Source organism: Staurois parvus, unplaced genomic scaffold (assembly GCF_062004578.1).
Source record: "Staurois parvus isolate SC_StPar_1 unplaced genomic scaffold, SC_StPar_1.0 ptg001325l, whole genome shotgun sequence".
Classification (NCBI taxonomy): domain Eukaryota; kingdom Metazoa; phylum Chordata; class Amphibia; order Anura; family Ranidae; genus Staurois; species Staurois parvus.
In genome coordinates, this window is record NW_028319121.1 from 814,013 (window position 1) to 836,454 (window position 22,442).

The 22,442-nt window shown below is 45.7% G+C and overlaps 1 protein-coding gene across 1 annotated transcript in view; it reads right to left on the bottom strand.

Moving 5' to 3' along the window:
- Positions 1-22,442, bottom strand: part of LOC149436990 (uncharacterized) — a 127,336-nt gene that overhangs the window by 97,748 nt on the left and 7,146 nt on the right. The window contains exon 2 of the mRNA XM_089661200.1: positions 21,645-22,043. Coding sequence (XP_089517326.1) covers positions 21,645-22,000 — 356 coding nt within the window. The 5' untranslated portion in view covers positions 22,001-22,043. The remainder of the gene's footprint in view (positions 1-21,644; positions 22,044-22,442) is intronic.

A 22,442-nucleotide genomic window follows, 5' to 3' on the forward strand; every position in this document is an offset into this window, starting at 1 on the left:
AGAAAACAGCAATGGGGACCTCTAAGGATGCTCTCAGCTTGGTTTCCATTAAGCAGATGGAAGAGGTTATACAGCATCTGCAACTGTAAAGAGTTAAAAATCCCGAGCAGATCCAACATGGAAAACCCCACCCGGCCTATCAGTGGGCGCACACAGGGATTGTCTGATACCAGACCTGGCAGGGATTTCCTCACACCGAGCAGAGGAACGGCTTTGGAAAAACAAAATTACATTTTTTCCGATGGGTAGGGAACGTTATTACCACTTATTAAGCAATCCCACATAAAAGTCAGCCTGTTGCTTGGGAAGGAGATGTTGAAACATCCAGATAATGCAAAATCCTGCCAAACATCCAAAAAATATTTCTATCAGCAAACAATAGATCACCATTTTATTGACTTGTTCCTGCAGGGAGAGGCAGTGTAAGATGGTCAGATTCACTACAGTAGAAGGAAACCAGCGTGGATTTATCCACATGCCTCTTCCCAGAACTCTGTCCTCGACCCGGCATTAGCAAGTAGTCGCATGGGCAGCAGAGTGGCTAAGTGGTTAGCACTTCAGCCTAGTGGCATCAGGGTTGGTTTAAATTCCAACCATGACACTACCTGCCTGGAGTTTGCATGTTCTCCCTGTGACTGCGTGGGTTTTCTCTGGGTACTCCCGTTTCCTCCCAAGACATGCTGGTAGGTTAATTGGCTGCAGTCTAAATTGGACCCAGTATGTGTATGTATGAATGTGAGTTAGGGACCTTCAATTGTACACCCCTTGAGGGCAGGGACTGTGTTGACTGTACAATATATATGTAAAGCATTGCGTAATTTGACCTGTAATAATAATTAGCTTGTATGCTTAGGACTGGTATTGGTGCTCAGTAGCCTATATAAACTGGAGCGAAAAAGAAAAAAAACCAAAAAAAAAAAAGGAAGAAAGAAAGAAAAAGAAGAATTGCCGAGTGGTCTTCATCTGGTTTCTGCCTACCTGCATCCTGAGCGGTTGATTCTGCCTTTCCACATCTCACCTGGCTTGCCTCCAGACCTACCTCTGGACTTTTACCTCTTCACTGTAACCTCGGGATGCCTTCCAGGCTCTGCTTACTGCCTTCAGGGGTCGTACTTAGTTTGCCTGGCTGTTATGGAATTTGCCTGGTTATCTGGAATCTAATTTTGCTTCCCGATCTGGTATTCTGTTGCTTGGGCATTCGACCTATGGAACCCCACTGCCTGGTCTTTTCCACCCATGGCAAGGGCCTCAACCTGTTCTTGGTTCCTGATCTGTGATCCTCAGTCCTGTGCTCTACACGTCCGACAGTGATGGTGATCTGGTACTGCCGGAAACTTTGGCACTCATGCCACTCCACATCCTCACATTCTCTGTCACCACCTTCAGGGGTGTTGGGTAGGAGGTGCAAAAGAAGTCCCTTCAGTTAACACCAGAGGAGCGCCCTCATCCAAGCGCCAGAAGAGCGCCCTCATCCAAGCGCCAGAAGAGCGCCCTCATCCAAGCGCCAGAAGAGCGCCCTCATCCAAGCGCCAGAAGAGCGCCCTCATCCAAGCGCCAGAAGAGCGCCCTCATCCACTCTTTCAGATATGGCACAGGCAGGATCATACCAAGTCCGCTCTGTCTTGATATATGGCTGAACACCTGCAAAATGCTGCTGTTACTGGCATGCCCTACAACATTAGGGAGCACAAAATCGGAAGCTGATCAAATCATACTTTGAGCTTCAGGTTGGACCTAAGCAAGCAGGCAGTTCCAATACGAAAATTGGTCAGAGGCACTGGCACTCCTCATTCAGCCCGCTGTGTTCCAGACATGAATGGAGGCCTGAGACACAGCAGGCTGCGTCTCCCCCCCACCACATTGAATTCCAGGGCTTTACAGCCTGCACTTCTGTAAAACTATCACTGAATGAATACCAATGAATACCACTACAACCATCACAGTGAAAACACAACCCTCAGGGCCTTCCCTATTCCAAGTTCTATATAAAGGCAGGTGTTCCTTTTAATGCCCCACCCCCCTTCAGTATTTTATTTCTTATTTGAAAATGTTCTAGTTTAAACACCATTATTATGTCCTAATTAAATCCCAAACTGAGGTCACAGAAATAGATATGCATTCTACAACCCTGCATTTTTATAGCCTGACCTCCAGTTTCAGAAGTTGTATCGAAATAGGATTGTGAAGTCCTACAAACACCAGAGTTAGGCCTAATGCCCGCAGTAATCAGAACCCAACCACAGAACTGATCAGGCACCCCCCCTCTCTTCCTTGACAGTTCTAGGGGTGGACACTTGTGTTGAGGGGTGTGGCTGTTACTAAACTCTGCCAGCACAGAGAATGGGAAAGAAAAAAAAGGAAAGGAAAGGAAAGAAAAGGAAAGGAAAGAAAAGGAAAGGAAAGAAAAGGAAAGAAAAGGAAAGAAAAAAAAAAGGAAAGGAAAGAAAAGGAAAGGAAAAAAAAAAGGAAAGGAAAGAAAAGGAAAGGAAAAAAAAAAGGAAAGGAAAGAAAAGGAAAGAAAAAAAAAAGGAAAGGAAAGAAAAGGAAAAAAAAAAGGAAAGGAAAGAAAAGGAAAGAAAAAAAAAAGGAAAGGAAAGAAAAGGAAAGGAAAAAAAAAAGGAAAGGAAAAAAAAGGAAAGAAAAAAAGGAAAGGAAAGAAAAGGAAAGGAAAGGAAAGAAAAGGAAAGGAAAGGAAAAGAAAATAAAAGAAAAAAAAGGAAAAGAAAAAAAAGGAAAGGAAAAGAAAAAAAAAGGAAAGGAAAGGAAAAAAAAGGAAAGGAAAGGAAAAAAAAGGAAAGGAAAGGAAAAAAAGGAAAAGGAAAGAAAAAAAGGAAAAGGAAAGAAAAAAAGGAAAGGAAAGAAAAAAAGGAAAAGGAAAGGAAAAAAAAAAAAGGAAAAAAGGAAAGAAAAAAAAAGGAAAAAAGGAAAGAAAAAAAAAGGAAAAAAGGAAAGAAAAAAAAAAGGAAAAAAGGAAAGAAAAAAAAAGGAAAGAAAAAAAAGGAAAGAAAAAAAAAGGAAAGAAAAAAAAAGGAAAGAAAAAAAAAGGAAAGAAAAAAAAAGGAAAGAAACCCCCCCCCCACCCCAACCAAAAACACAAAAAACAACCAACAAAACAAACCAAACCAACAAAACAAAAATCAAAGCAGATTTTGCATTCCCATACAAGTCTATGGGGATGAATGGATAAAATGGGTAAACGAGCGCTAGAATAAAATATACTAAAAATATATTCTCAAAAGCAGCTGGCATAAAAAAGGTACAATCTTCAACCTTCAAAAATATAATAGATATACTGCATGATTTATTTATTATAAGTCTATGGGAATGCAAGACCCTCCAGAAGGGGGTCAAATTCATCAATTATTTCTGAACGATCAACACAGTTGAGTACCGTCCATAATTTTATTTATTCATTTTTTTAGTTTGCACTTGTAACAATACAGTTGCGTACCGCCTAATTGTTTCCCTTTTTTTTTTGTTAACTGCGCTAACGGTTACATTTTCAGAACAAGCCATCAGTGGTCTCGAGACCCTTCTTAGTCCAAACACTATGGATACAAAAAGGTTTAGCTAAATATGCAATGAACATTTACAAAATAACGATTTTGCTAAACCTTTGTACAGTACCGCTTGGACCGAGAAGGGCGGTAGACCATGAAACACTTGAACAATTGTCTGGAGAATTCAAATGTCAGTGCACATAAAAAAAATATATATATTATAGACGGTACCGTACTGCGTTTTTCCAATGCACCAATACGACTACAATCGCCCTCACGATCCAGCTCAGGAAATACTGAGGAGTCTGCTAAAGTATAACTAAAGGCAAAACTTTGAAAAAATTTTGGATAGAGTGGCGAGGGATTGGAACCCCTGTCAGGTTTTTATTGCTGTATGTGGTCTTGGTGAGGGCGATTCACCCTCAATATATCCTGTTTACCATTATCAGTGAAAGAAAATCTCAAATTTTGGGTTATCACCTGAACTGGAATAGAGGGGAAATCATCCAATGGGCACACTAGTTCTGCTGACAGCTAGGGATTTCCTCACTTTGGAGGGATTCCCTCTTACTTTCTATTTTGGTTATGGGACAGGAAGTGAAGGAAAATCTCCCCAATGGCATACAGAAGTTATAATCCTCCCTTAATGTATTTAAAATGAAAAAAAAAAAAAAAAAAAAGTTTTCCCTTTAGTTCCACTATAAATCTTTTCTTCCTTAAGTTTGGACTATGAAGTGTTAGAACCCCAGTCTGGATTTTTATAGGAAGTCCCTCCACCATAGCATACATCATTGTACTGAAGCACCAACCAGAGAGCAGAGTATGATATCCGCCGCCATGGACATTGAGGGCTTTTTCACGCAAACAGTAGAGCAGCGTCTTCCAAGCATTCAGGAGGTGAGCCTGCCACCTCCTGGGACAAGTTCACCTCCCCCTGGGGGGAGGGGGGGTTGTATTGAAATATCTGCAACTGAAAACCAAGCAGCTGGTTCACAGTTCCGGCATAGTCCCATTGACCAAACAGCCAGGAGTCTGTAAATGAAAGAAAAAAAAACACTACAAGTCCCATGTGCCACTGCAGCAGAGGGATTTGTGAGGTCAGTGTACTTGTGTTCTGTTGATAACTACTGTACTTGTAGTCCATTGTTATTTCCTCCAGCTCCACAACTGACGGTCTGTACCAGCAGTAGAGGAAGTCTACAGGGGCGGCTGGAGGACTAGTCTGCAAGAGTAATAGCATTGCACCAGCATTTCCGATAATGCAACGCTCAGCAGTGCAGAGTATTTCAGGAGAGGAGAGGTATAGAGGAAGGAGCGGAGTCCTCCAGCAGTGCAGAGTATTTCAGGAGAGGAGAGATATAGAGGAAGGAGCGGAGCCCTCCAGCAGTGCAGAGTATTTCAGGAGAGGAGAGGTATAGGGGAAGGAGCGGAGCCCTCCAGCAGCGCAGAGTATTTCAGGAGAGGAGAGGTATAGGGGAAGGAGCGGAGCCCTCCAGCAGCGCAGAGTATTTCAGGAGAGGAGAGGTATAGAGGAAGGAGCGGAGCCCTCCAGCAGCGCAGAGTATTTCAGGAGAGGAGAGTTATAGAGGAAGGAGCGGAGCCCTCCAGCAGCGCAGAGTATTTCAGGAGAGGAGAGTTATAGAGGAAGGAGCGGAGTCCTCCAGCAGTGCAGAGTATTTCAGGAGAGGAGAGTTATAGAGGAAGGAGCGGAGTCCTCCGGCAGTGCAGAGTATTTCAGGAGAGGAGAGTTATAGAGGAAGGAGCGGAGTCCTCCAGCAGCGCAGAGTATTTCAGGAGAGGAGAGTTAGAGGAAGGAGCGGAGTCCTCCGGCAGTGCAGAGTATTTCAGGAGAGGAGAGTTATAGAGGAAGGAGCGGAGTTCTCCGGCAGCGCAGAGCATTTCAGGAGAGGAGAGTTATAGAGGAAGGAGCGGAGTCCTCCAGCAGTGCAGAGTATTTCAGGAGAGGAGAGGTATAGAGGAAGGAGCGGAGTCCTCCAGCAGCGCAGAGTATTTCAGGAGAGGAGTTATAGAGGAAGGAGCGGAGTCCTCCAGCAGTGCAGAGTATTTCAGGAGAGGAGAGGTATAGAGGAAGGAGCGGAGTCCTCCAGCAGTGCAGAGTATTTCAGGAGAGGAGAGTTATGGGGAAGGAGCGGAGTCCTCCAGCAGTGCAGAGTATTTCAGGAGAGGAGAGTTATAGAGGAAGGAGCGGAGTCCTCCAGCAGTGCAGGGTATTCAGGAGAGGAGAGTTATAGAGGAAGGAGCGGAGTCCTCCAGCAGAGCAGAGTATTTCAGGAGAGGAGAGTTATAGAGGAAGGAGCGGAGTCCTCCAGCAGTGCAGAGTATTTCAGGAGAGGAGAGTTATAGAGGAAGGAGCGGAGTCCTCCAGCAGCGCAGAGTATTTCAGGAGAGGAGTTATAGAGGAAGGAGCGGAGTCCTCCAGCAGTGCAGAGTATTTTAGGAGAGGAGAGTTAGAGAGAGGAAGGTGGAGTGTAGAGACAATTTGGTCCCCAGTAGTAGGATGCAGATTTCTGTAGGATGTCGGGATTGTTATAAATGGTGTTAGCAATGTTCTATCGCACATCTGAAAGGAAATCTTCCCTCCACCTGTCTTAACAAGCAGTGACAGTCTAAACAGCAGGCACCCGGGAGGGGGTTTGGGGGCAACACGAAGGAGACTACACAGAACACAGCAGTCTGTGGAATTTCTCGGGAGACTGAAAATATAAACTAAAACTCAAGAGGAGATGAACTTAAATTGAACCTTCCGAGACAGAATCCTACAGGCTGCCATTCACGGCTTGCTTTTAAAAAAGGTGCCAGGCTCCAGGTCCTGCATCCTGAACCAACTACCCAACAGGTCTGGAGGACTCCATCCAACAGCCAGACACAGCGGTTCTACAAACGCCACCAAAATACAAGTTTCAAAAAGCATTAAGAAAACATTTATGTAGCAGTAAGATGGACCGTCCCACGTGATGACATATTTAGCATTGCTTGAACACTACTTTCCGGAGTATGTGGAATCTGAGCTAAATATACAACAGAGTTGGATCCGACTACAGAATATATTTACACAAAAAGTGAGAGGACAATTGGCAGCTTTCAGATACAGAAGCAAGCTCTACTGCCTGTACAAAAAGACTTCTATACCAGTCTATGAATGGGATCATGTGAACTGGGGGGGGGGAAATCACCAGTGGTAAAACCCAAACCCCACTGTTGGGTCTCCATGGGCTAAAAACGAACAACATCCCCCCCATCATGTATCCATTGACTAAAAACACTATAATCCATGGGCTAAGGGGCAATGCCCATCATTGGCAGCCGCAGGCTAAAAGGCAAACCCCATCATTGGCAGTCGTGGGCTAAAAGGCAAACCCCGACCATTGGCAGTCGTGGGCTAAAAGGCAAACCCCCATCATTGGCAGCCGCGGGCTAAAAGGCAAAGCCCCATCAATGGCAGCCGCGGGCTAAAAGGCAAAGCCCCATCAATGGCAGCCGCGGGCTAAAAGGCAAAGCCCCATCAATGGCAGCCGCGGGCTAAAAGGCAAAGCCCCATCAATGGCAGCCGCGGGCTAAAAGGCAAAGCCCCATCAATGGCAGCCGCGGGCTAAAAGGCAAAGCCCCATCACTGGCAGCCGCGGGCTAAAAGGCAAAGCCCCATCATTGGCAGCCACGGGCTAAAAGGCAAAGCCCCATCATTGGCAGCCACGGGCTAAAAGGCAAACCCCCATCACTGGCAGCCGCGGGCTAAAAGGCAAAGCCCCATCATTGGCAGCCACGGGCTAAAAGGCAAACCCCCCATCATTGGCAGCCGAGGGCTAAAAGGCAAACCCCCATCACTGATAGCCGAGGGCTAAAAAGGCAAACCCCCCATCATTGGCAGCCGAGGGCTAAAAGGCAAACCCCCATCACTGATAGCCGAGGGCTAAAAAGGCAAACCCCCCATCATTGGCAGCCGCGGGCTAAAGAGGCAAACCCCCATCATTGGCAGCCGAGGGCTAAAAGGCAAACCCCAATGTCGGCAGTCGTGGATTAAGGGACAAACCCCCATCACTGGTGTCTGTAGGCTAAAGATAAACCCCATCATTGGAAGTTTTAGGTTAAAAAAAGGGACAAACCCCCATCATTGGTGTCTGTGGGCTAAAAGACAACACATATTGTTGGCAGTCGTGGGTTAAAAGACAAAACTACATATTCATGGCATAACAAAAAAAAAACCCACATCATACTTATCCATAGGCTAAAAAACAAGCAAACCCCATCATTGGTATTCATGGTCTAATAGACAAACTCCGTCAGTGGTGTCCATGGGATGAAACAAACCCCCATCAATAGCGATCATGGGATGAAACAAACCCCCATCAATAGCGATCATGGGATGAAACAAACCCCCATCAATAGCGATCATGGGATGAAACAAACCCCCATCAATAGCGATCATGGGATGAAACAAACCCCCATCAATAGCGATCATGGGATGAAACAAACCCCCATCAATAGCGATCATGGGATGAAACAAACCCCCATCAATAGCGATCATGGGATGAAACAAACCCCCATCAATAGCGATCATGGGATGAAACAAACCCCCATCAATAGCGATCATGGGATGAAACAAACCCCCATCAATAGCGATCATGGGATGAAACAAACCCCCATCAATAGCGATCATGGGATAAAACAAACACCCATTTTTGGGTGTAAAACGCGATAAAATAAACCAAAACTTTGGGTGTTTAGGGGATAAAATTAGCCCCAGCTCATTGGTGTCAGAGAGGGCAAAGTAAACCCCAAATTGGTGCCAGTGGGATACTGAAATGAAAAGGATGAACGCCCAAGAGCTTGATACTTGCAAAGTTGCCTAAACGCTTGTAAAAGTTCGATACTTTTACAAGCAGACATTTTTTTCTGCAGAAACGCTGCTGCCAGGAGGACAGCTTCTAGGAGATTTTTTTAATGTCCTGTGTGCATGAGGCCTTATTGTAGCTCTAGGGTAGGAAATCACTCCACCCGACAGTAGGAGATCACTCCACCCGACAGTAGGAGATCACTCCACCCGACAGTAGGAGATCACTCCACCCGACAGTAGGAGATCACTCCACCCGACAGTAGGAGATCACTCCACCCGACAGTCACAACTGCAGTGCCAGATACTGGAATGCAAAGTATCCAGCATTCGGCACCTGGCTACCAACCTGCAAATTGACCCAAATCCTGTGACACAGCCATTTTTTGGTTTTCAAAATCCCCCCAACTATAGCAGACAGATGGTTCGTATATAACCAAGGAAGGGCCTCACTGCATTAAACCCCAGAGACAGTCCAGGGGATGCTTCTCAGCCGACTTCTAGGAAAAGAAGTCAATCACAGGAGCAGGGGGAACAAAATTTCTGCAGGAGCTTTGTACAAAAAAAAAAAAAAAAAAACACACATCTCGCACGTCATGATCATGCTTACCGCAAATGGAAATGCAGGGTGGTTTTAGAGAATATTAAATTACAAAACTGGCTTGTGCAGCATTTTTGTTTTTTAGCAAAAGCGCACATTTCCTTTCACCGTGTGAAGTTTTCAAGCCAGGCATCTGCCTGCCTGCAGGTTATGAGGATAAAAGAGACAGGAAAATCCTCCTGAAAATGAGGCAGCATTTGGGAATATAACACAAACAAGACAAGCAGGAGATCAAAAGACTCCTCAGACAGGCCCCGAAACCCACGTTCTAATGGATAACTTCACTTAAAAGCGTTAGATCTAAAGTTTTCTTGCAGTCACTCAGATGGGTCTGAAAATATCACACCCTCGGAATTTCCACAGTTAATTATCTCTTTCATATCAGCTCTTCCTGGCTTGATTGGGAAACTTGTTAAAGAGCACCAGTTTCCATATCTTGATTCTCACCAGGTCTGATGAAAGAATTTAATTCGAACAGATAGGGGAGGGGAGACATACACTGTTGTATTACCATCCTCTTAAGTCTAGAGAAGCACTTTCTACGCAACCTATAGAGAGCGTCTCATCACTTACTGTATACTGACCATTCAAACTGAGCAGATGATGGAAAAAAATGCATATGAAGAGTTTACAGCCCATGAAAAGATCCACATGTTGAATATATCCAGAGATCTATGAAGGAAATTCTATGCAATTTCTCTCCCCAAGCTTTGACCCACCTCTTAGACCTCCACAGCCTACCAATTAGTCCTAAGGGGGCTTGGGAGACCAGAAGAGGTCCAAACTAAACTAGACTTTTCCAGGAAAAGTGACTTGCATTTGCCATCTCTATAGGAAAGCTGTAATGTTTCCACACAGAAGAAACAGCTCCCTGTGGAGCGCACAGAGTGGATCAGACAAGACCGTGACCTGGTAAATATAAGACTTGGGGTCCCCCAAGTCCTATACTCAACAATCCACACTCTTGCTGTGAAAGAGGAGGGGTAGTAAATAGAAGGATAGAGTACAATTCTGCTTTTTGTTACCCTCCATCAGCAGAAGCATGAACTGTTGAGTATAAGACCTGGATAATCCCAAGTCTTTGGATCTGGCAGGACCATGAGCTGGTGAGCTTAAGAGTTGGGTTTCCCCAAGTCTTCTACTCAACAGCCCATGCTTCTGTTGGGAAGTAGGGGGTGCAAAAGGCTAGAGTACAACTATCCTTTTTTGCCAACCCCCCCCCACCTCCCATCAACATGAGTGTGGACTGTTGAGTGGGGAAGCCCAAGTCTTATACTACTAACCAGTTTAAGTTCCCAACAGATACACTCTATGTGACCAAATGAGAGCCATTTCTTCAGCATAAAAACATTACATCTATTCCAATGGAGGCTGCTCTTTGACAATCCACCAAGCAAGCAGGACATGACCTTATATCTTTTGTGGACTTAAAGTAAGTAAAGTATGCATTGGCAGGGCACTGGACCACGATGTACATGAGAAGGGGTGTCAATTTAAACTAATAAAAGGTTGCTCACTGGGTGTTTCCCAGAGATCCCTGAAGTAGTCTGAAGAGTATGCAGTATATAAAAAAGGGATGAGACCACCAAAAGTGACCTTTAAAACTTTACAACTGTATTTTTCACAAGGAAAGGTAGAGGGAATAGCTAATGCGTTTCAGGGGCTCACAGAATCCCCCCTTCCTCGGGGCTTGTATGCTCGCAATGTTTGACAATAATACTGGACAAACAAATGAAAGAATAAATAATCATAGCACAGGCAGCCAATGCTGTGATTACATCAGACAATGCCATTATACAAGCCCTGATGAAGGGGAATATGTGAGCTTCTGAAACATGTTTCATATAACCTCTCACCTGGAGGTTATACTGGACTTATCCTATATTTGTGGCACTTTATAGGATAGTCGTTTTAGAGGACACAGTGTGGGACCTTCCCTTTTCTTCATTTGGATATCGGATGCTGGAAAGGAACAAAGACCTGCCCCAATGTTGCAGTGTGCCGAGCATGTATGAACCAACCTGGAGAAGGTGTTATGGTAAATATGTTACAAAAAAGAGGCCATCTACTGTGACATCAGGCATATCTGCTCTCTGTGGGCCACAGAGTGTTGGACCTGGCAGGAGCCTGGACTGAGTGAATCGAAGACTTTGTAAGGGTGTTGAGCAAATTAAAAGGACAACTATACAAAAGGTAAAGACATCTCTTAACCTCATCTGTCTTCATCTCTGAAACTACCGGGGTACTGGAGGGAACCATGAATCTTGACCTGGAATAAGGTGTCCTTTTATGAAACAGAGATCAGCGGCGATCCTGAGGATCGTTGCTGATCTCCGATCATTAGTGGTTTAGGAAACAGAGATGATCAGCAGAGAACATGTTCTCCACTGATCATCTCAGCACACAGATGGCCAATGTATGAAGGAGCAATGTCAGCCCTTCACTGGAGATCTGTGTTCTCCCTCCAGATTCTCCAGCTCAGAGCTGGAGAATCGGAGGAACCGCAAGCGAAGCAGCGATAATTTACCTCTGCCAGTATACAAGCCCTAATTTACCTCTGCTTAGTAAACGGTGTTTGACTGATCTCTTACTGTAATCTCGCAAGATTATAGTTTACTATAATCTTGCGAGATTACAGTAAGAGATCAGTCAAACATTATTAGGTATTATTATAGCAGCCGATTTCCAGCGTTTGAAGATTGTTCGCCCTTCGTTCGGAGAACCGATCCACACCACTTCATAAAAAGGCATTCACCGGAGAACCGAGCGCTCCGAGATTGCCGGAGAACCGAGCGCTCCGAGATTCCCGGAGAACCGAGCGCTCCGAGATTGCCGGAGAACCGAGCGCTCCGAGATTGCCGGAGAACCGAGCGCTCCGAGATTGCCGGAGAACCGAGCGCTCCGAGATTGCCGGAGAACCGAGCTCTCCGAGAATGCCGGAGAACTAAGCAGAGGTCATTTACTACTGCATGATAAAAGGACACCCAGGTATAGACAACTCCTGATCCGCAGAGATTTCAGGGTCAGGAACTCAAAGTACTGAAGTTAAATGATCAACATGACAGCCAGTATTCTAGCATTGTCAGAAGATCACAGTGGCGGCCCCTGGACTTCTCTGATGAATAATTCTCTTTAAGGCAGTGAACCAAATTCCATCACATTTCTCAAGTTAAAAAACATGACAAATATTTGCCTGTCTGCCATGGACATCACTGCCTCTCCCTTAGGCCATCTCTGAAAATAAAGCCGTAACCAGAGCAGACACAAACTGCTAAAACCTAGCTGAACTTTGAAGAAGTTGGTCTACGTCTTACATTATATTTGCTTTAGAAAAAAGCCACCGCCTACAGAACCCCCCCCCCAAAAAAAAACCCCTAATATTTGATCATTAAAACACCGTACCTTAAAAAAAAAAAAATAAATAATATGGAGGGAAAGTTGCACGGGATAGGCCTGAACAATATGGGACAAGTATATGCGTACAAGCCGAGATGATGGTCTCCCTTTCACAGGCAACATCCAGTCGCCATCCAGCCAGCGGCCGTCTTTTCCAAATCCCATTACATTAAGTAGGTCTTAGCAGAAAACAAGTGGCCAATTGTTCCTAGCCGTCTTATGGGGGAATTTCACATGTCCCGTGCACAGCCGGTCTACTCCCACAACATACTGCATGGAAATATCTTACTGTGCTCAAGGAAGGCACCACCTCTGCATAGCACCAAAATATTTATAGAGCTGCTGGAATGCCGTCTGAGCCCAACCCGAAATACGGGGGATAAACTCCACTAAGCACTCAATCTAAAAGTGACCCATAATAACACTCAGAAGCCACAAAAAAAAAAAAAAAAAAAAAAGATTTAAAGAGCAGCTTCTCAGTCACTATTTTTTAGCGAAGTTGATATTCTAAGCCAGGAGACCACTAAATCAACTTTGTAGCTAGTATTAATTGCCTGTTATAGGGTGTGGCAGGGCCAAGCGTTTGGTACCCGAAGAGATGGAAATGCATATAGAGTGTTTCAGAGGATACCCAAGAACAACTTATGATGCCTGGCAACATCTGGAGAAGGTGGCTGGAAGGCGGTCTGGCAACAAGGCACCTGGAAGCGGAAGGGCTCCTGGCTGGCAACACAGGCGATCAGACCCTAGTCTGTCCCCCCTCCACTGGAACCTTTCCTTAAGCTAGACACTCTGTCCTTGACCAGCAGGTTCTGGTCCCTGACTGGGCTACGTCATGAATGATGGCCAACTGAAGGAAGACCGTGCTAATTATTAGCACTGCCCAAAATAATGGTGGCCCTGAGGCCATCCAGGGAAGCAGTATCCAATCAGACCGTTGCTCTCCTGATGACACCTAAGGAGGCCTTAGAGGAACCCAAGTTCCTCCTGTACTCTGCTCACTCTGTATGGCGGCTGCTGGACAGTAGACATGTGCAATTTGTTTCGTTTTTTGGATTACATTTTCATAGATTCCGACTTATCCAAATTTCCAAATGGACATGAATCCGAAAAAAAAGTTATAATGAAAAACAAATACATTAGTTTATTCATTTAATTTGGACGACATCATAATTTTCAAATTCATTCGAAAAAATAAGGAATGATCTGAATTCATTGTGAACAGCTGGTTGTTAAGGAGCGGGCGGCTGCAGGATCCATAACCACCATAGCTCACCTGCTGTCAGCTGGTTTCCCAACTGACAACAGAATGTAAACAAAACCAATGGCAGTTGGAAAACAAAAAAAAAGGCATAGGTTCCACTCAAAATTCATGTCAGAACCTTATCCAAGCATGCAGCCAGCAGGCCAGGAAAGGGGGCTGAGGTGCATTCTTCCCATGTTGATGAGGACAAGGGCCCCTTCCCCACAACCCTGTCCTAATGTTTGTGGGAGGGCATGGGGTGCCTTATCAGAATCTGAAAGCCCCCAGATCCCAGCCTCTCCACTATGTGAAGGAGTATAGGGTAAATAGCCCTAGTCATTCACAAAAAAACCCCCAAAAAAAACAAAAAAGCATCACTCATGAAAAAGAAACAAACCTGCAAAACACATGTCCTGTCGAGAGACACCCCCCAAATGGGTGACCCCCATGTTTACATTTGGTGAATGTCTCTCAAAGAGACACGTCATGTTTGGCGGGTGGGAGGGTTTGTTTTGGTCTTTTGTGTTTAGATCAGGGGACAAGTTTTTATTATTATTTTCTTTATTATAAAATAACTTTTTTTTTTTTTTTACTGTTTTTGGTGAATGAGTAGGGGTACTATATACCTCATACCAGTTAACTTGCCAGCGTATCTTTGGAACGTGGGAGGGAACCGGAGTACCCAGAGGAAAGCCACACAGACAGAACATGCAAACTCCATGCAGATAGTGTCCTAGTCTGGATTAAGTAAAAACTGCAGCTTACAATATTGAAATTCTATATGAAAGGGTTGTAAAACATTTCCTGAAGTATATAGCTGCAAAATTAGGCAAGGAAGGAAGTTATCAAAAGCAAAACCACTTCTTGTTGGGAATGAGTGACAGGGCCACATGCTGCCCATAAAACACCAGCTCAACATGCCTCATCTAAACATTTTTATCTGTATGGGGGTCACTGTGCCCAGCTACCAATGTTCAAAATTTGCTCATTGCCAAGTGGGAACAATAGAACTAAAGAGAAGCCCAAAGCAAACTTAAAAAAAAAAAATATAGGTGAAGGGCTACATGAACAGTGGGACAGGTGAAACAAGGAAGGACAGGGTAAAACACAGTAGAAGGGTGGCCATTATTGGCCAGTTTAGAGGCTGCTGGGGATATGCGGGGAGGAGATCTGAAGGAATATTCCCACCCACCTGCCCTCCATTAGCTCAGTTTTCTTTTGGACATAGGGCCTTGGCTGTTGGGGTCTTTGGAGGCATTAACATTTTCAGAACAGTTCATAGTAGCGACCCATCGAAGGTATGGCGCCCTTGGTTGGATCCCAGTTAATCCATCGGAAGGTGTAACATGGAGGTATCTGGGGAGAAGTGTCTTTGGGCCGGTGTTTTGCAGCTCGGATCGTTAAGTAATAACGCAGATGCACAACCTGATGTTGGTTCAGGTGCCTCCCCAGACCGGCAACCTGTATGTTACGGTTACTGGATTAGGAGTATGGTTTCTATTTTAAGAAATGTGATTTGTTAATAACCGGCCAAGCTGGCCAAAGTTTTCTCCAGATTGGTGTTTTTAGTCATTTGTTCTTAGAATAAGCTGGGGGAGGGGATATACGTGGTATCAAGCTTAGCATGACTTGGAGACATCTGTGGTACCCTGGTCATGTTTTATCTCGGTCAATGTGAGCTGCACTCATGGCACCAAGCAATATTTAAAGAAGACCTTCACTTTGTTGAGGTACTTTAGGTCCCTGCACTCGCCTCCACCTCACAAAAAAAGTTTTTTTTTTTTTCTTAATTGGATTTTTTTACTTAAAAAAAAAAGAAAATAAAAAACAGAACACTGGCAAGAATGGCATGTCCCTGCTCCCACAGCCTCCTCGAATATACTTCTCACATACTGGATCTCAGGAGGCTTGAACAAAAACGGTCCTCAGGCCTTGGCGGTGTCACCAGATCCTACCATAGCGACAGACTGCAGGTTCATCACTATGGGCTCAGGACACAACTGCAGGTTCATCACTATGGGCTCAGGACACAAAATGGTTCAGCAGATTCCTTAAGGAACACAGACTGCCCCTAGCCTTGTGCAAGCCAGGGATTCCATGAAGCACTGTCCGAGCCCGTCATCATAAATAACCACGACCAAAATAGATTGTCCCGCCATTGATCGGTTTCCTCCCTGGGCGACACACAGCTGACAGTCAGGAGAAAATAAAACATGGCCGGGTGGTTACACACCGAACGTGCAAGAAAAACTGAAATGTTGGTTTTTCTTTCCTTCATAAAATATTTCCGCCTGGGCCTTGTGCTAAAGATTGTGAAAAGCCCATAGGACCGGCAAAAAAAAATAAAAATTGAAAGTCCCTCTTAAAGAAGAGCTGAAAGCAAAAAAAACTTATTATCATTTTGCATAGACTAAGAGGATTATAACTCCTTTCAGTGTAAGTTTTGCCTTCACTTCCGCTCTCTTGTTATTGTGGCTATGGGTAGGAAATTTCAAATTGTTACCAGAACTAGTGTTCCCATTGGAAGATTTCTCCTCCGTTCCTGTTTTGGTGACAACCCAAAACGTCTTGAGTTTTCTGTTACCAGTTATAATAGAGGGGAGAACTCCCCTAACACAGACACCAAAAAAAAAAAAAAGGAAGAAGTTTTACCAAAATGTGGGCTTTTGGAGATTGGGGGATACATAGGGTGAGTGCCAGGCAAGGATGGGTTAGGATGGAAGGGGGGATGAGCGAGTGGCAGGCATGGATGAGCGAGTGGCAGGCATTTATGGGTTTGGTTGGAAGGGGATGGGTGAATGGCAGGCATAGACGGAAGGGGATGGGTTAGTGGCAGGCATGGATGGAAGCGGATGGGAGAGTAGCAGACATGGATGGGTTTGAATGGAAGGAGATGGGCGAGTGGCAGGCATGGATGGGTTTGGATAGGAGATGGGCGAGTGGCAGGCATGGATGGAAGGGGATGGTCGAGTGGCAGGCATGGATGGGTTTGGATAGGAGATGGGCGAGTGGCAGGCATGGATGGGTTTGGATGGAAGGGGATGGTCGAGTGGCAGGCATGGATGGGTTTGAATGGAAGGGGATGGTCGAGTGGCAGGCATGGATGGGTTTGAATGGAAGGGGATGGGCGAGTGGCAGGCATGGATGGGTTTGAATGGAAGGAGATGGGCGAGTGGCAGGCATGGATGGGTTTGAATGGAAGGAGATGGGCGAGTGGCAGGCATGGACGGGTTTGAATGGAAGGAGATGGGCGAGTGGCAGGCATGGACGGGTTTGAATGGAAGGAGATGGGCGAGTGGCAGGCATGGACGGGTTTGAATGGAAGGAGATGGGCGAGTGGCAGGCATGGACGGGTTTGAATGGAAGGAGATGGGCGAGTGGCAGGCATGGACGGGTTTGAATGGAAGGAGATGGGCGAGTGGCAGGCATGGACGGGTTTGAATGGAAGGAGATGGGCGAGTGGCAGGCATGGACGGGTTTGAATGGAAGGAGATGGGCGAGTGGCAGGCATGGACGGGTTTGAATGGAAGGAGATGGGCGAGTGGCAGGCATGGACGGGTTTGAATGGAAGGAGATGGGCGAGTGGCAGGCATGGACGGGTTTGAATGGAAGGAGATGGGCGAGTGGCAGGCATGGACGGGTTTGAATGGAAGGAGATGGGCGAGTGGCAGGCATGGACGGGTTTGAATGGAAGGAGATGGGCGAGTGGCAGGCATGGACGGGTTTGAATGGAAGGAGATGGGCGAGTGGCAGGCATGGACGGGTTTGAATGGAAGGAGATGGGCGAGTGGCAGGCATGGACGGGTTTGGATAGGAGATGGGCGAGTGGCAGGCATGGATGGGTTTGGATAGGAGATAGGTGAGTGGCAGGCATGGATGGGTTTGGATAGGAGATGGGCGAGTGGCAGGCATGGATGGGTTAGGATGGAAGGGGATGGGCGAGTGGCAGAGATAGATTAGATTGAAGAGTGGCAGGCATGGATGGGATGGACGGGTGGAAGGCATAAAAGGGGATGGGATGATGGATGGATGAGAGGAAGTCATGAATGGGATACATGGTTGAATGCGTGAGTAGCAGCAATGGATGGATGAATGGACTTGGTTTTTATTTAAGGTGTACATCAAACTCAGCTCGACAGTCCCAAGACTGGGTTGAATTGTTTTGCATGAAGTTGCATTTCTTTGGGTGCAGCTGGTCTTGGGCGAAGCTCACACATTAACTTCTTTAGATAGTTGTTGGAGCATTTTTGTGTGTTTGTATATGCTTTTTCCCACGCTGTTTCAGGCTTGAGCGTTTTTGTACTAGGATCAGGAGAGGCATTTTCAGGCACTTCCATTGAAGTCTCTAGATTATAAAAAAGGGCATCTGATGCTGTTGGAATAGGTTTTGTCCACGGGTGGCCAAATTATTATACATTTCAGGAAACAGTTTTTTTTTTTCTTTTTAAATAAGATTTATGGGCAAGCCCACGGACAAGAAAAAAAAAACAAAATAAAAAAAACAAACCCTCAAAAAGTTAGACGCCAGCTGTTATTTCTAAAGGAGCTTTGGCCCCAGCCCTGATGTAACCCATTTAAACTGGAAGTTCAGTTGGACTTCACGATCTAGTGTACAGTATTTCTATCTGAAGCTCCAGTTTGCCAGTGAATGCTCCCAGGAGCTTCCAATAAACCAGATGCACTCTCCCCCAAACGTGTCCAAACAGGGCCTCTTCCCTCGTAAATCGTCCTTCTGAAAATCCAAGCTCTGTGGCTTTCATAGGCGGTCTTGGCTGCTGAAAAAAACGTCACACGGGATCACATTGCAATGCTGAGCAACTGCATTTGTATCCGGTTACAGTGGTTTGATGGGCGCCAAGCAGAGATTGTCAACCAAAACAACCATCGCCCGATACAACAAAAATTATGTATGGCTGCCTGGGAGCAGGATCACGATACAGCTCTGCAATTCATTTTCCAAATGCAACATTGATAGAACATTTACAAACAAAAAAAAAAAAAAAGGAGGCATAAAGCAAATAGAAAAACACACTCCACCAAAACACAGTCCACCCAGGCCATGGCCTGTCCATGAATCCAGACCTTCTTCTCATCATTTATACTCTGAAGTTTTGGATCTACATTCAACCTCCACACCAGGGGCGGACTGACAACTCATGGGGCCCCTGGGCAATAGGGGATCATGGGGCCCTTGTGTCCTTGCCCAAACTCAAAAAAGCCTATGAAAAAGATGCCAGGGGCATCTCATGGAGCCCCCTACTGACCCCAGGCCCGCGGGCTGTGCCCGAGTTTCCAAATGGTCAGATCCGCCCCTGCTCCACACCATTCCAACCCATCATCTCCCTGCCCTTCTCCCCCACTGTGATGGTACTCCCCTTCGCTCTGTGGAATAGGACCAATATTTTTATATTTATATTGCAAACTTTTTTATGTAAAATTAGCATCACATAAATGTTTGCGACTTTGTCGAATTCAGTTTTTTTTCATTCAATAAATACAAAATTGAGTAGACTGCAAATATTCTGGTTTTTTTTTTTTTTTGCATGGCCTAAAAAGAATGCAAAAAATGGACAAAGTGAAAACAAAATGAAAAGTTTACCCCAGAAAAAAAAAAAAAAAGAAGAAGAAAGAAGAAGAAAGAAAAAAAGGAGAGGGAAGAAGACCCCCACACTCACTTGTACATACCATCAGACTAATAATTCAGACAATGGAATATTTGGATTAGAACCAGCTGGTACCTTATTAGCCACAACACTGAATGTTCTAGTGCTCCTTTATAGACATGTCTCTGGGATATTCCCCTGTAACCCATTACCTCTTCACAATGTCAGCCGCTGTCCACACCATTCCACACATGCCACCTATTGGTCAGGGACATCTTCTCATACTCCATCTTGCTTACTCATCCGTCTCTGTGGCCATTGCCTTCCTAGCCTTCTGAAAATATTAGCTAGTCATAGTCACCAGTATAGAACCATGAAAAACAGGAGTTCAGACCTTACTGATTAGTTGTTTTGCAGAAGGAACTCTAGAAGTACTAGACTTTAGAGGAATCAAATCAGCATGAAATCCAGGTAATAACAGTCTTTACTTTCAGGATCCTACTGTATATACCAGCTGCAAGGTAGGTCCTTACTGGTCAACTTAGCACAGGTGTGTTGGCCAGTCTCTCAACTCTAGATGTGTCTCCTCTATCATTACCTGTTGACTGATTCATTAATTAGGTTGTAAGCTCCACCAGTGTCAATGGCGTATCACAAATTTATGTAATATTAGGATTATTTTTGGTAAAGGTGATGTCTGGTGAGCTGGGTCATGGGGGCACTGGGATTGTCCCTGCCTACGTCTTACAGAAAGCAGATAGAGGTGTTGATTGGATAGTGTATGGAGAATGGGATGGATGGGGCGACTGGATGGTGGATGGTGGATGGGATGATTGGATGGTGGACGGGTTGAGTGAAAAAATGTATAGATTAGATGGCAGCTTGGATGAATAGATTGATTGAATGATGGATGATGTCTGGTGAGCTGGGTCATGGGGGCACTGGGATTGTCCCTGCCTACGTCTTACAGAAAGCAGATAGAGGTGTTGATTGGATAGTGTATGGAGAATGGGATGGATGGGGCGACTGGATGGTGGATGGGATGATTGGATGGTGGACGGGTTGAGTGAAAAAATGTATAGATTAGATGGCAGCTTGGATGGATAGATTGATTGATTGAATGGATGGATTGATAGATTTATTGGCTGTATTAATTTGGTAGAATTGACTTAGCTGTATAGTGGATGGGATGGTTGGATGGACGGGCTGACTGCGTACTGGCCGGGATGGCTTAATGGACGGGCTGACTGCGTACTGGCCGGGATGGCTCGATGGGTTGGGTTGACTGTGTGGTGGAGGGGGCTGGATAGATGGGCCGACTGAAGGGTGGATGGGACAGATGGGCCGACTGAAGGGTGGATGGGACAGATGGGCCGACTGAAGGGTGGATGGGACAGATGGGCCGACTGAAGGGTGGATGGGACAGATGGGCCGACTGAAGGGTGGATGGGACAGATGGGCCGACTGAAGGGTGTCCTTGTCTACCTCTTACAGACAGCAGATAGAGGTGTTGATTGGATGGTGTATGGAGGATAGGATGGATGGGGCGACTGGATGGTTGATGGGATTATTGGATGGTGGACGGGTTGAGTGAAAAATGGATAGATTAGATGGTAGCTTGGATGAATAGATTGATTGAATGGATGGATTGATAGATTTATTGGATGTATTATTTTGGTAGAATTGACTTAGCTGTATAGTGGATGGGATGTATTATTTTGGTAGCAGGGACGGGCTGACTGTGTGCTGGCCGGGATGGCTCGATGGGTTGGGTAGACTGCGTGGTGGAGGGGACGGGATAGATGGGCCGACTGAAGGGTGGACGGGATAGATGGGCCGACTGAAGGGTGGACGGGATAGATGGGCCGACTGAAGGGTGGACGGGATAGATGGGCCGACTGAAGGGTGGACGGGATAGATGGGCCGACTGAAGGGTGGACGGGATAGATGGGCCGACTGAAGGGTGGACGGGATAGATGGGCCGACTGAAGGGTGGACGGGATAGATGGGCCGAACTATAGCAACATGGCCCTTTAAACTAAGCACACCATGTTCACAATATGTACTCAACAAATAGGCACCCATGACTAATGTCATGTTGCCAGCTAATGAACAGGTCCAGGATCATTGAAAAGGAGCTTCCCTTACCCTCAGGCCCCATTTAAAGCCCATTGCACCTCCATCCCTACTAATACTTATTGTGGGTTGGTCACTCATTAGGTACTGAAACCACTGAACCTAGAAGACAACATTCCTTGAAATCAGCAATAACAGTGTCCATATGTCCTCATTAGCACACTGTCCACAAATTTTGGAATACCGTTTTACAGTTGGCAAAGCACCAATTACCCAATCAGGATGTCTATATCAATATATCAGACACCCACTATTATAGCCACATAGACAGATAAAAGTGGTAAGATCACTGGTCAATGTTGGCTCTAATACTCACTGGTTCCTCTGGGATCGCCCCTCCTGGAAAATTTGCTGCAGAGGTATGCCGACCTGCCCCAGAAACTGATCCATTCCAATAAGAGCCCGATGCATGACCGTCAGCTGGAGCTCGCAGTTCTCCCCCCTCTCCAGAGCTCCAGGGGACAGCTCGAAAGTACATTCCTCCTTCCATTCTGGGGAACCAGGGGTTTTCTCCACCACAGAGGTGCTGTACTTCTCCCGGCCTACCTGGATCAGCGTGTAGGCATCGCTGGTGCCATGTTTCCCCTTGGCTCGAAGGCCTTTGGCTTCTAGGATGGTGACCTGGACATGGGTGGGGAACCAACCCAGTTCAGGCTCCGGCCGCAGAAACATGAGGACGGGTGAGATTTGAGGGTGTGGTGGAAATCACGGGTGCCTATTGGAGAAAGGGAGAGAGAGGTTAATTAAAATATGTATATAACCCCACTCAATACCAACCTGGACCACTTTTTGTTGAACCCACAGATCATGAGATAGGTAATCAAAATAAAAAAAATATGCCTAAAACCAAACCCATCCCAAAACCATGTAGTGATCCAAGACTCGTGTGACTGGCCTCTTTTACAATCATGGAGTTCTATTTACAGTATTAGAAAGGGAGAACCCAATGAGACGCCAAGGTCTGGGTTCTAGGAGTGTGGAACCATACTGCCATGTCCAACAGAGAGCAGATGGTGGTATCCATTCTTCATTTTAATTGGTCCCTTACCTTGCCACTACCATATTGGAACGAAACAGGCTGTAGGGCTACGATGCAGATACCCAATAGGACTTG